Source organism: Schistocerca cancellata, chromosome 1 (genome assembly GCF_023864275.1).
Source record: "Schistocerca cancellata isolate TAMUIC-IGC-003103 chromosome 1, iqSchCanc2.1, whole genome shotgun sequence".
NCBI lineage: Eukaryota > Metazoa > Arthropoda > Insecta > Orthoptera > Acrididae > Schistocerca > Schistocerca cancellata.
Genome location: NC_064626.1, coordinates 888,489,041 through 888,504,430, shown reverse-complemented (window position 1 = coordinate 888,504,430; position 15,390 = coordinate 888,489,041). Strand labels below are relative to the sequence as shown.

The window sequence follows — 15,390 nt, the reverse complement described above, 5'->3', positions numbered from 1 at the left end:
TGTCATTGCATTAAATATTTATTTTGGATAAAAGTAAAAGAAAAAAATTCAGTCAACTCCATTAAAATAGGTTACATAAATAAACATCTTCAGTCAGAACCAATTTCCATCTGCCAATCATTAGCATCACAAGAGAAACACAGGACGTTTTGACGAGAATGCTTCTTGCAGAATTTGTTTCCACAATTGTTGCACGATGTCTTCGTCCTGCCATTTTCGTGTCGTCCACATATGTGACATATTCCAGGTTTAGGTTCATCATGAACTGGGCCTCCTTTTCTGAATTTTTCAAGAAACATTTGTGTATTTTTCAGAAGGTTCGTTAGTTTCGCACTTTATCTTAGATGAGCGTTCATAAGACTATACGATAGGTTTTTTAGAAAAAGCCGTCATCAGTCTTTATTGTCTGGATTGTTGTGGCTAAAGATGGCATTCAAATTTATTGCTGTGATATCAAGATGTCGATAGAATAATGCCAGAGGCCATCTCCTGGTCGTTCTGGCTGTTGTATATGATGCACTCCTCCCTTGGTTCTGGTACAGTCCAAATTTCTGCTAATTTCCCACTTTCAATGTCAATTTCATTTGTATTGTGCATCGTAGAGATAACTTCACAGCTTTGTTTTTTTAGTGACAGTTGAAGATAAACAGAAATCATACTGAAAGCCATTGAGTGTTAATTTGCTTTCCGTTGTGTTCTAGCCTGAAAATTGGGTGGAATGCTTAAATGTGTAATAAGTATTAAGTGTCAGTGGTATTGAGAAACAGTTGAAATCGTTAAAATTGAACAGAACTCCAGGACCCAATGAAACCCCTATTGGACTCCACACCGACTTTGTGGCTGAATTAGCCCCTCTTCTAACTATAATCTGTCATAGATCCCTTTGGACAAAAACCTGTGGGCAGTTCTTCGAAAAAAAGCACGTCACACCCATCTACAAGAAGGGTAGTAGGAGTGATCAACAAAACTACTGTCCAATATCCATGACATCAATTTGTTAAAGAATCTTAGTACATATTCTGATCCCAAATGCAATTGAGGTGTTTTGAACAGAATGACCTCCTCCATGCCAACCGTCTTGGATTCCAGAAACATCAATCACGTGGAACGAGATTCACACTTTTCTCATGTGACCGTACTGTAAGCTTTGGAGCAAACATCCAGGTAGATGCAGTATTTCTTGATTTTCAAAAAGCATTTGACTGTACCACATCTACACTTACTGTCAAAAGTACGACCATATGTGGTATCAAATGAAATTTGTGACTGCATTGAGGACTTCCTGATTGGGAATGCGCAGCATATTATCTTGGCTGAAGAGTCATCGTCAGATGTGAAAGTAACTTCAAGTATGCCCCAGATAAGTATGTTGGGACCTTCGCTGTTTGTGTTGTATATTAATGACCATGCAGACATTATTAATAATAAACTGAGACTTTTTTGCTGATGAGGAGTTTCTATAATGAAGTCCTGTCTGATAGAAGCTGCATAAAAATTCAGTCAGATCTTGATAAGATTTCCAAGTGGTGCAAAGATTGGCAGCATGCTTAAATTTTCAAAAATGTAAAATTGTGAATTTCACAAAACAAAACAAAACGTAGTATCCTATGACTACAGTATCGATGAGTCACTGTTGGAATCGGGCGATTCATACAAATACCTGGATGCAACTATCTTTAGGGATTTGAAATGGAATGATCACATAGATTCAGTCATGGGTAAAGCAGCTGGCAGACTTCGGTTTATTAGTAGATTATTGGAGAAGTGCTATTAGTCTACAAAGGAGATTGCTTACAAGTCACTTGTGTGACCCGTTCTAGAATATTGCTCAGGTGAGTGGGACTCATACCAAATACGACGAGCAGGGGATATTGAACATATATAGAGAAGGGCAGCAGGAATGGGCACAGCTTTGTTTAATCCATGGGAGAGTGTCACAAAGAAGTTTCAAGAACCAGCTCTAAATGATGACTCTAGGAACATACTACAACCGCTTATGTATTGCTCACATACATATCATGAGGATAAAAACGGGATAATCATAGCACACACAGAGGCATTCATTCAGTCATCCTTCCTGCCCCCCATACATGAATGGTACAAGAGCATGAAGAAATTCTGGTACAATGGGACATACTACCACATACTTCATGGTGGTTTGCAGAATGTAGTAGTAGTAGTAGTAGATGTAGGCCTGTAGATAATTCAAGAGTATGTTGGTGTGACGTTAAATGATATAAGGCTTGCAGTGTCAGGGATGCCTATATTCTTGATTCCGTATATTAATTCCTTTGCGTTTTCTAGGTTCCAATTGTTTTTAAAAGTGTGTGTTTTATTTAGTGACTGGTCTTAATGGAATACTTTGTGGCCTTTCAGTAGAATGGGTATCTTTGGACCTTTTGTACCATTCTTTTTATCTGGACTCTCAGGTATGTATTTGTAATGTTTTTCAGAGTGTTTGTTGGACATTTTCCTGGTACACTGGTGTTGGGCCACATGTCAGTTTGGTGATATTGTTGTCCTTCAGAATATCCAGTGTTTATCTGTGTGTTCCTTTCCATTAATGATCAGCAGTATATTGCCTTTATTAGTATGGCATAGTATTGTTTTTATTTTATTTTCTTGGATGTGATTCTTCAGGTGTTATATTATCGGAGATTATGATGGACTTGTGTGTTCCGCTTATTTATGTTACTTCTCCGACTACTAATTGTCGTGTTAAGTTACCCTTAAAATTTGGTGAGCTGAGTCTTTATTGTTCCTTTATTATGTTTTCAGGCTCTGTTGTGAGGTCTTCTGTTTGGTGTGTGTGTGTGTGTGTGTGTGTGTGTGTGTGTGTGTGTGTGTGATGATCCTTTTTCTGGAAGCCACTTTTCTTGTTTGATGAGTATCACGTCACTTAGGTTGATGATTCTGTTATGGAAATTATATGTTTGATTGTAGTGATTGTTTGCAGTGGGTGTACTAGTGCTGTTTATTATTCGGTTGAGTTTTTTGCTTTGCATCTCATGTTTTTCTTCCATTGTGTTCAATTTTATTTGTGACATGAAGGACTGTAAATAGTATCATCAATTCGTGGTCCCATAACCAACAAATTCTTGAATAATTTTAAGAACAAGATTTTCAGGCACATAATAAAACAAAAAAAATTATAAAGTTATATACTGGTACCATTATGTCAATGACATAATATGCCTGATCAATGAACTGCATACACACATAAAACAGCTACTCAAAGAAATTAAAAAATTATAGCCAAAAATTCACTTTACATAAGAAACTGAAATGACAACACACGGAATTTTCTGGATCTCCCTGTACAAAGACGAAATGACACTCATGACGTCACAATATTCAGGAAACCAACAACCACAAGCACCACCATTCACAATCAATCATACCATGCGGAGACACACAAATATGCAAACTCCTTTTCCATTTACATATTTGTTGGTTTAGTTTCTCTATCACATGGGTGTCATTACTATTTTCCACTGCTACCCGTTTCATTGTGTTTAGCTCCTGTGGTCAGTTTAGTTTGCTTACGGGTGTTCTGTTTAATCTGTGGAGCATTCCACTATATAATTCAAGTTTTTTGAGAGTAATGAATGATGAGCAGTTTTCAGCACACACACATCTTTACTATGTATGTTAATCTTGTTTACAACATATGCTTACAAGCTATCCAAGATTGTTCAGTTTTCAACAGCCTTAGTAAAAGGAGAGATTGCTAGTCACTGTAAAGATGATGTGCTGAGTTTGACAGGCACAATGAAAAGACTGTTATTCATTATAGCTTCTGGCCAAAGCCTTCTTTGACTCCAAATAGGAACATCAACAGTACAGGAAAGGACAGATTGGTTCTTACAGTAAAGAAGACATGTTAAGTTGCAGACAGGCACAATTAAAAGACACCTACATAAAGCTTTTGGCCACAGCCTTCACCAGCAAAAGAGAAACATACAACATTCATACATACAAGCAAGCACACATAACTGCCAACTCCAGCACCTTGGGCCAGACTGCAACTACACATGGGATGCAAGCTTTCTGGAAGGGAAGGGATAATAGTGTACGGGTGGGGAGAGAGATGAATGCTGTCTGGTAGAGTGTGCAGAGACTAGAATGCCAACAGGTGCAGTGTTGTCAGGAGCTTGTGGGGCTGGGTGGTGAGGGGAAAAAGGGGAACAGCGGGTGGGTGCGTGCATTGGCATAGGGTGGGAACTAAAGAGGGTGGAAGATGAGAATGGGTAGGAGATGATAGGACACAGATGGTGAAAACTGTTGGGCGGAGGGTGTGGGAACAGTATGTTACTGTAGGTTGAGGCTGGAATAATTACAGGAGCAGAGAACATGTAAGGGTAGCTCCCATCTGCGCAGTTCAGAAAAGCTGGTGGTGGAGGGAAGGATCCAGATGGCTCTGGTAGTGAAGCAGCCATTGAAATCAAGTATTTTATGTTCAGCTGCTTGTTGTGCCACAGGGTGGTCTACTTTGCTCTTGGCCCCAGTTTGGTAGTGGCCATTCATCCTGGTAGACAGCTGCTTGGTAGACACATCAATATAAAAAGCCATGCAGTGATTGCAGAGAAACTGGTAAATTACATGGCAGCGTTCACAGATGGCCCAGCCTGTGATGAGGTAGGATAAACCTGTTACAGGACTGGAATAGGAAGTGCTGGATGGTTGGATTGGGCAGGTCTCACACCTGGGTCTGCCACAGGGATGAGATCCTTGCGGCAAGAGGTTGCCATTGTGACTGGGATAGGGATAGACTAGGATGTTGTAGAGATTGGGTTGGTGACAGAATACCACTTTAGGGAAGTATCTTGGGTTGGATATCCCTCATTTCAGGGCATGATAATAGGTAATCAAAGCCCTGGTGAAGGATGTGGATCAGTTGTTCCTGTCCATGGTGGTACTGGGTGACAAAGAGGACACTCCTGTACTGGGTGATGAAGAGAAACATTCCTTTGTGGCTGGCTCTTGGGGGTGGTGGAAGAATTGGGTATGTGAGACAGGGTGTATACGGCCCGGGAGATCCGGGAAAAACCCGGGAATTTTTTCATCCGGGAAAAACCCGGGAATTTTTTAGAATTCCGGGATTTTTCTTTCTTTTAGATTTCAGATAAATTTTTGTAGGTTTGACGTGTAAGATCTGATACGCTGACAAAGAACTTTAGCCCACTACTGCTGAATGCAATGAAACATAAATCAGAGAATAACGCCAAAATAAAATTTTAGTTGCGTAGAAAATGAGTAATTTACACAATGCACTGACCAGTTTGCCGACACCGAAAAGTGTCAAAGGCTTTAGGGCGAAGATTATGCAGTACGTCCGTAACAACTAATGTGCATTCGATGTGCTTGCGTCGCAATTGTTTACATTTCTAACAGATCACTGGAAAATATTACGAGTAGTGACTTGAGAAGCGTTACTTTCAAAGTAAATTTCCACGCAAGATGATGTATGTTACGTGTGAGAATGTGCAGTGAATTTCTTAAATCACAGGGCGTTATAACTCTCATTCAAAACGAACCGGTAACACTTGAGGGTCAGTCATTTGAAAAATTTCGGGCCCAGAAGATAAGTCATTTATGTCACTATTTAAAATTTTACCGCACATTTGTATTTGATATGACTTAACGTGTAACACACGTTAAAAAAAGACCGAACTTCAAGTTAGTTTTCATATTTAATGTTGTTCTTCCATAGATAAAAAAATTATGCAATCGATGGCAAAAAGTATAATTGACCTTCAAAAATAGTGAATAATATGTTACTGAGCAGTGTCACAAGTATCTTCATGCCAGAGCACTTCGACTTTTCTGTAGTATAGAAAAGACGAAGTGTTCTGGCATGCAGAGCAATACCAACGCTTCTTTTCTACTTTTTTGCCCGTGAATTGGATCTTCGTCTCCGAACAGCTCTGACGTTCGCTACTACTTCTTTCTAACTAATCCTATAAATGGACAACAGAAGGCAGCACCAGTCACGCGACAGGTAGCGGGACACCCGCACTTTGCTCTCGTACGAAATTAGTCCAGTTTTAGAGCGAAAACCTGTGTCAAGCGCAGCTACTATATTCCCCACTCTAAAATTTGCTTTCAGTAAGGACAAGTATGTCTTATACCTCTTCCATTCCTCAATTTTTCTGATTTTATTATTTTTTATTTAAATACAAAAGCTTGCGGTTTAATCGTTGTTAAAGACCTTTAATTACTGTCTTTCGTTTTAGAATAATAAGAGATTTTTTCCGTAAAATATTTTGTGCATTTTTACAGTCCTTTTTTTCTCGGATTTTCGTGTTGCTAAATTTTAGCTCCGGTCTTTATTTTAATACTTAATTTCTTAAATTAGGTTTATTTTTCTAATATTTTTTAATCACGAAAGTTATTGTTTGAAATGTATATTTAAACATCTGTGGGAATTAGCAGTTTAAAATAAATAACGCTATCATATTCATTTGTTTTAAAAACATTTTATTAAAGAAACATTTTCATTATTATTAGACAATACTACAAATAATTTAGAAGGAAGCACCATGTTTAACAACAAATACTGTAATTTAGGAATTGACCTTGGAGAATAGCTCACTTGGAGCTGTGTGCGAGAGCATTGATTCGTTCTGTAATAGATTCTCGCTCTATCTGAGCGTTTTGAATGGACCCCTCAAGTTTTGCCTTCTTCTCTTTAAGCTGTCTTATTTCTGCGTCAACAATCTTCCTTTTAGTCAGATGATCCTTTTTCCTGGATGAGTCGTCGTTTCGATTTTTGAGGTCTTCAGCATATCGATCTCGTGAGTTTCTTACAGAGTGTATAAGGGACTTCGTTATAGGCACTCCTTGGACTCCGCCGTGTGTCTTGACGGCGTCGTACACCAGTCTTCTGCTCACTACAGATTGTTCCCTCATATTCTCGAAGAGGCACTCTTTCTTCACCGAGAATCCTCGCTCTGCAGCTGCTTGACCGTGCGACAAAGTGAGCGCGATTTCCATTGCCTTCTGCAGCTCGTGGCACGTTGCATTCTGGTTCTTGAGACATTTCATCCAGAACTCATCCAGCCGTTGTTCCTTTTTGTTGAATGTTTCGAATTTTGTTTTGCAGTTCTTCTTTACAACAGAAGCGTATTGCGCTTCTGCTTTATCGGCACATACACAGTTCATCCAACTGCTCTCCACCAAAATCTGTAGAAAGGAATGAAATCGTTTGGGACCAGCCTCCCTGCACGCTATTGTGGGATCAAAGCAGCTTACAGTTTTTGTCGACCTGAAGTGTAAGGGAGATTTCTCTATCAACTTTGAGCTTGATCATTCCTCTTCTGAATTCGCTCCGGAACTTAGCGATTTCAAGGGCTGTGAGAGACCTGCACTTTCTGAATTCATTCTTGACGATGAACCCAATCTTATGGTTCACACCCAAAAGATTGGATTCTTTCTCCAAATTAACTGACGGCGAGATCTTCGTCGGCTGGACAAATCGTGTCATCGTTGTCTCCATTACCTTTGTCAAAGCAGAGTGGAGGAACGGTGCTAGCGGCCAAGCGGATTGGAAATCCTTCAGGAAAGGTGTCAAGTCTCCAGCAAGAGTCTTGAAAAAGGCAATTTTCGGACCAAGTAGCTTGTCCTTGAGGTGATCCTCCACTACTCTGTAGCTAGCACATTTTGGTTTGTTTTTTTCTTCCAGTTTTCCAACAAATATTCGCAGAAACGGAAGCATTACTAGAGCTCGCTCAGCAACTTCCACATTCTCCAGCCATCGGATCGCGCAAAACTTTAAGGGAAACAGTTCCGATTCCGTTGTCGAAATATACAGAGCTCTTCTGGCAGGGACATCCTTAAAAAGATTGTACAAGGCACGTAAAAACTGAATTATCATCCACTGTGTTTCTTGAATTGCGGACTTGAAGGCGCCGTGAACAACGTGAAGCCCACACGTTCCAATTTCCAGTAAAACGGTGTCTACTCCTTCAATTTCTTTCAAAAAAATTTTCAGTTCCTTAAGAACGCGAAGTTGACGTTAGGGCCGTCCATCGATACTTGTAAAAGTTTTTTCATTGCTTCGCCGGGAATTTTTTTCTTGAAGGACTCGAGTAGCTTAGCTGCTGTCGAACTGCCTAGAAAAGCCGATGCGTAGTAACGGGTGCACACTAGATTTTTTTTAATGTCCCAATAACGCACTAAAATGTCCATCTGGATTCTTTTGCACACCTTGTTCAAGGATTCGTCAAAACAAACAACAATCATTGATGCGTTTACGAGGTCAGATTTAATTTCAGACTCAAAGAAGGGAGCTAGTCCATATTGCACGATATAACCGATTTTGTCCTTTTGTAAACGCATGCTCTTGGCCACTTCACTGTCGGGGAACATTGCGGGGAAAAGCAACACGTCGTTCGCAGAACTACGCAGTGACTTGTGTGAAACGATGAACTCCAAACACCACATTATTTCCGCCTTTGTTACTTCGTCCTTTATTGCCATTCGATCAATTCCTCTCATTTTATACCCGGATTTTGACATTGCTGTGACATCCTTCTGCGGAGGCGCAACAATTTCAGCGGCCAACGCCACTGTTGTTGACCCAGCTGAATCCGCAGATGTGGTAGTGGAAGTAGAATCTGTCTGCTGGATTGAAGTGGTCGCCGCCGGTCGGGTGTAGACATACAAACTTGCTGTGCTTCTCATGGCAGCTGCTTTCGCGACGTGCTTCTTGGATTTTGTCATGTGACTTGTAAGAGCCGATCTTCTCATAGTACGGATGTTAATGAGGGTCCCTGGACATAATCCACATTTAGCACTATAAAGGTCTGTAGCTACTTCCACCAACCAGTCCTTGAATGCTGGATCTGAAAGCCAGCTATCTTGAAAACCAATCGACATGGCGCAGTCGCAGTGGTTGTTAGTGGGCAACCTTTATTGGAGAAAGAAGAACGATGGATGTAAATAAGGCTGCACCTCGTTATTACGCATTATGAAATATGACGCAAAGAGTGTTACCTACCTTGTCAGTTTATAAAATTTTGCCCCGCACGTGCACAGAACTGAATTCAACAGGTGAGCCGAGCACACTGACTACTGACAGACTGTGTGATTTGAAAATCGAACGAGGCACGTTTGACAACACTATCTCTGCCAAGCGACAATCGGCGTTAATTACGATATTATTAGTAGCGCTGCGTCGGTTGACCCTTTAAGAAACTATGAATGACAAGACGTATCAACCAGTCTTACTCCAGTAACCTGTTGCAAGCTTCTAGCTAATTTTACATGTACAGTACAGACCTCAATTATAAAGACGAAAGATATTAAGGCTCATCGACCAAAGTTCTGAAGGCTCCGCCACCTTTTCGTTCTAGCTTATTCCTTTCCATGAGGCTGCTTCTCCTCTCTCTCTCTCTCTCTCTCTATCGGCTGCTATTAGTTACTTGCTCTCGTCTCCCATCCACGAATTCTAAGTTATGAAGTCTGCCGGTTACGAACGACTTGGCCTCCCAGTTACTTTACAGATGAGGCGCTCTACAGTGTGTAAAATTTCCGAAGTGCTTTAGGGCTTGGTAGACCTTCTATTGTACATACACCGATTTTAATTTAAAGTCTAGATTCTGTAGCAGCGTACATGTTGATTTACTTGTAGAGGAATGATTTACCCGCTTAATTTTAAAATATGGCTTTACTTGACATCCAGTAAATTGATAATGTCGCTTTGTATGTATCCCTCCGTACCTAGAATCGTAATAAGCCCTGTTCAGCTGTTATTGTTGTCTTCACGTTATGTTTTCTTGCTGTTCTTTGACGAACTTGCAAGCCCCCTCTCCATATTTTTCTGCTAATCAAGTCCGCAGTAAAGGAAACACTCTGGATGATAATTCAGTTTGTACATGCCTTGTAAAATCTATTTAAGGATTTCCATTCCAGACTAGCTCTGTATATTTGGACCATTGAATCGGAACGTTTGCCCTTGAAGGTTTGCGTGATCTGATGGCTGGAGAACTTTGACGTTGCGGAGTGCGCTCTAGTAACTGCTTCTGTATTTGCCAATGTTTGTTGCAAAGATAGAGCACAAAAAAAAAACCGAAACGTGCTAGCTACACGGTAGTCTATGATCATCTGAAGAACATGCTACTTGGCTCAATAAACTCGTATTTCAAGACTCTTTCTCCAGACTTTTCTTCTTTAATTATTGACCAACTTACGTAATGTTTTTGTTTACCACTTATTTGCCAGCTATTATTTTCCTGTAATACTGTCTCGACGTTTTTTTTCTCTTTACATGTACCAAGTTATATTTTTGGCATTGAATGTATAAACGGCAATTGTTTTATTTGTATTTAATCACGGTAACAGCGGCTGTATTATTACGGCGTTTCACGGTATTGGGATTTTGAACAGGCATGTAACGATGTTAGCTGCTGAAAGCGATGGCTCGTCTTTCGTGTGATCGATTGCTGGCTTGATCATCTCACCTCGCCTCCTCAGCTCGCAGCGATGTCTCTTCCCACTTCAGTCAGTCACTGGATCGCTTTGCATTGACCAGCTGACGCCATGGCGACTCCTATTCTGTCCCATCCATCATTGCCACTCGAGTCCCAGTAAGGCAGAACGCAGAATGCTCTCAAAGATCCCTAGACCTTTTTGTGAGTGCTCGCAGCCTTACGTCAGTGGGTGTTTAAATGTTGTACAGTATATTCAGAGTTTCGAATAAAAACAATGTGAAAGTTGATGCATCACTCTTCGAGAAAACATGACACCGACTACATCTAAGTATAAACTTCACTTTTTAAAGGTTCTCCTAAATCGCTGCAGCTATGATCACGAAATAAAAACTAAATAGTGTTATTGGAAAACGGCTTATGGAAAGTTTAGGGGTTTTATACTTCCGAGCACTTTAGGAAACGAAATCCAGCAAAAAACAACGCGTTTTGGAAAGATCTTTGATTCGCATCAGAATTTGGACTGCATGTTTGCGTAATACGAAAGTATATGTACGAAATACATCAAATACAGCAGTTTAGTTTCCGAAGCATTCTTAGGTTCATGCCTAACCACGCCCTTCGAGAAAAAAACAGCAAAACATGGTTAATGCCCAATATTATATGTGAAAGTTCAGCTTTTCGTGAAGATATAGTGTACTTACATTACTTTAACCCATTAACCTTTCGTCTTCGTATGGTCGTGCTACTTAACAATGATGCTGCTAGTGGTTGAGTACATAACATGTATTATGCACTGATCGAGGCCCGCGAGAAAGACAGGCCGCGGCGCGTACGTCACGAAGAACGGCCTGAGCTCGCTCGTTGCCTTAACTCAGCGGGCAAAATGCGTATTTGAATCTGTTAACTCGCAACCGGGTGCGTGCATACTAACGAGAATTTCATCTTGTACTTGAATCCGTTATTATGAAGTCTTACTGATTACTGTTCGTACAACAAAATTTTAAATCAATTCTCGATAGAAATGGTATAACCGCTCGTTTACAGCATTTAGTCTCTTCTTTGTAACAGTTCTCCTTTCATAGAAGATGTGGTGCCTTACGCAACAGATAATCATTTTGGTATGATTTTAATTGCCAAATTAGAGCCTGTTAGTAGGCCTACGGACTCCCTGTCATTGTAGGACTAATAATAGTGGATTCCAATAGTCGATGCAATTCTCGTTCGTACATAAACATTTAGTTACGTAAACCGGTGTAGAAACGCACTTTGCTGAGTTGAGCGAGCTCGGCCTACGTTCGTAACGTACGCGCCGTGGCCTGTCTTTCTCGTAGGCCTCGTGCTCTGAATAACTGCCGTCATTCGCTAGCGAGATCACGTGATATGAGCTATGACTGGCTGACAAAAGTGCATCGCTCAACGCAATCTCTATTTTAAGGCTTCGGAAGCTACTGTGCTGTAACTTGTGGAATTTGTGTATATACTTTCGCAATACGAAAATAAAATCTGTCCATATTGTCTCGCATCAAACATCTTTCCAAACGCATTGTTTTTCCAGTTTTCTTAAGTGCTGGAACGTCCTCAGCCGGTATAAGACCTTCACTATTCAAAGGACTGATAGGTTTTACAGCCCAAGGGAAAGTATACTGTTGCTTAACACGAATGTATTTTCACCCGCGTTATACGTAATTTCATCCGGGAGAAATTGTATTTTCATCCGCTTTATACGTAATTTCATCCGGGAGAAATTGTGTTTTTAACCGGGAAATCCGGGATTTTTTTTTTCTTGTCCACGTAGACACCCTGTGAGAGGAAATGGCACAGGAGATATGTTTGTGATCTGGGTCTGGGGGTAGTGCCTGTCTGTGAAGACCTTGCTGAGACCCTCATCATACTGAGCAACAGCATTCTTGTCCCTGCAGATAAGCTGTCCCTGGGTGGTCATGCTGTATGGGAGAGATTTTTTCGTGTGAAAGGGATGACAGCTGTCAGAATTCAGGTACCAGGTACTATTGATGGTTGGTGGGTTTAATGTGGACAGAGGTGCAGATGGAACCATTAGAGAGGAAGAGGCCAACACCTAGCCAACAGACAGGAGATGGCCAATATTTAGGAAGGTGGCATGCTGGGTTGAGGAGGGGCATGTGAAGTGGATGGGAGAGAAGGTGTTGACATTGTGAAGGAACGAAGATAAGGTAACTTGGCCCAGAGTCCAGATCATGAAGATATCAACTAACCTGAACCAGGCTAGGGATTTGGCATTTTGGGAGGCTAGGAAGGTCTCCTCCAGATGGCCCATAAAAAGGTTAGCAGAGTGGGTTTGGAGTGTAAAGAAGTTGGGAAATGTAATGTTCAATAGTGGTAAGACCACGAGCATAAGGGATGGTGGTGTATAGGGAGGTGGCATCAACAGTGACTAGTAGGGACCGGAACGTAAAGGGCTGGGGATGAATGAGTCAATAAAGGAAGTGATTGGTGTCTTTGGTGTGGAAGGCTAGATTACGGGTGATTGGTGTGCAGGGTGTCATAGGGGTGAGGAGGGAAATGGATTCAGGGGAGAGGTTCTGAGAAGGGCCTAAGGCTTTAAGCAGGGATTGGAAGATGTATTTGACTATAACTGGCAGGGCTGGTATGGGATCACTCTGGATAAGTGTATAGGTGGAGGATTCAGATAACTGGCAGAGGCCTTCTACCAGATAGTCACTGTGATTCATAATAAGTGGTGGAAACTTTGTCTGCAGATATGGTGATTATACCAGAATTTGTCTTGAGATTGTGTATAGCTGTTCTTTCTTTTACTAAAAGGTTGGTGTTCTGAGGAAGGGACCTGGGGAAGGATGGTGAGTATAAGTTGTAGGGAAAGAATTCCTGGAAGGTAACCAGTGGGTGTTTCACAAAAGCATCACACTTCTCACACATGACCGCCACCAATGGCAGCTCTGACAGGAATTCTTTGCTGAAGAAGGCTTTGGCCGAAAGCTATAATTTGTAACATTCTTTTTGTTGTGCCTGTCTGCAACTCAACAGGTCATCTTTATGGTGAGTAGCAATCTACCCTTTTCCTAATATTGTTTATATTCCAACCTGGAATTACCTGGGTTTATTTTTCCTTTTATGCAATGTCATATAATGTAGATTATTTCATACCAAATGTATTTGTTTCTTGGCATTGAGTTCTGTAATTGCAATCTTTGTAGGTCTTCCATTTACACGGCTTTCACTGAAATACTGTACTATGTCATGGTCACACTGTTACGCAGTACCACTTAAGATTGTCATGGGCTTAGTTTTTGCACATAATCTACATATAATCTGCATTCAATATATTGTTTTTTAGAGTTACAAGAATAGTATTTTATCTTTTTAATGTAAATCAAGAACAGAACAGGTCCTAACACGGAGCATTTAGCCCCTCCATATTTGATATTAATAATTATTTGAATGACTCACTGTTTGTTTTAGCGACATAAATGGTTTCTTGTCACTAATACATGATTTTTATCAATTGATAGCCAGTTCCTCTTACACCCAGGTTTCATTGATTGTTAAATAATATTGTGGTGAAAACAGAATCATTCTCAATGGCAGTTATCATTTCATCTGTTAAATATGCTGCAGCTGCAGGGCTTTCCATAATGCCATTCTGATTGTTAGACAATAGACTCAGTTGACTAAGTAGGTCTATTGGCGTTAGTGTACTGTAGATAACATTCTAAATTGCCATAAAAATAGGGGTGGGATTGAGATGAATCAGTAGTTTTAAATTCTAGATTTATCACCTTCTTATCAATCAGAACCACTTGAGCTGTTTTTAGGTTGTCTGGGAAACTACCAGTGCAACCTGTCTTAAAACTACAAGAAGCAGTTATCATTAAAGATCTTAAAAATACACTGCTGCCTCACATTCATAGACCTTAGCAAATACGAATATAATGTTAGAGAAATGAGATCATTTGAGACATGGGGATAGTTTTGTGGGTGCAGTATACTGTAATATATTAATAAGGAGAAGAGAATGTAATAGTCATGTGCCCTGCATTGCATATTGTGTTGTGACTTGTCATTTGCAGGCATAGCCTCATTACTTTGTGTTTTCTGCCATATATTGTCTACCTGTTGCATATAGAATGTTACAATTTGTTTTTGTTACAGGGTTGAAAAATATCGACCAAAGACTCTTGATGATCTGATATCACATGATGATATTGTTACAACAAGTAAGTACTTTTTCTCTTATTGATTTCAGAATTTATGGATTAGTGTGTTTAATTTCACATGGTGCATAAATTTTATTCAAAACTCTAGTTATAGTTTGACATGATGATGATGATGATGATGATGATTCCATGTTGGAAAAACAAACAAAACCAAGAAATGCACTCACCTACATAAGAAATTTTCTATTTTATTATGTACATTCATGTACTACACATCAGGCAACAGACTAAATTACCATAATCACCCATTTATAAAATGACCCAGATTATAACACGACCCCCCTTTTTTAATAGGCTCCTTGAGAAAAATTTATTTTTTAACATGTTCTGACTAATCAAAATTAGAAACTTTCTCTGCGTAAACTGTTTTAACATACACCTATGCTGTTTATTGATTGTATACATTTTGATAATACAAGGAGAAACAAAACAAAAAGAAACTGTGTACAATAATTTTTATCTTCAGTGCCTTTTTTTGTTTACTTAGATGGCTCGTCTGTGATATCACAATTTTTCATCATCATCGCCGTCATCATCCTAACAGAACAGCTGTGAAACTTATATCTCCATTGCCACAAATATTTGGCTGTTTCTTCCGAATATGTTGTAATTTCTGTGTTTGTGATTCCGGTGGAACCTGAGAACACAGATATTTTTTTAATTAATTAATTTTTTCTTCCCCCACCCCCCCTCTCTGAAACCCTAGTGTTTCGTTTCTGTACTGAAGTGAGAATGTTACAGTG

At 40.0% G+C, this 15,390-nt stretch overlaps 1 protein-coding gene across 1 annotated transcript in view; it reads left to right on the top strand.

Annotated features, from left to right (window-relative positions):
- LOC126190759 (replication factor C subunit 5) overlaps positions 1–15,390 on the top strand; it is a 76,128-nt gene that overhangs the window by 35,756 nt on the left and 24,982 nt on the right. Inside the window, exon 2 of the mRNA XM_049931278.1 lies at positions 14,583–14,647. Coding sequence (XP_049787235.1) covers positions 14,583–14,647 — 65 coding nt within the window. The remainder of the gene's footprint in view (positions 1–14,582; positions 14,648–15,390) is intronic.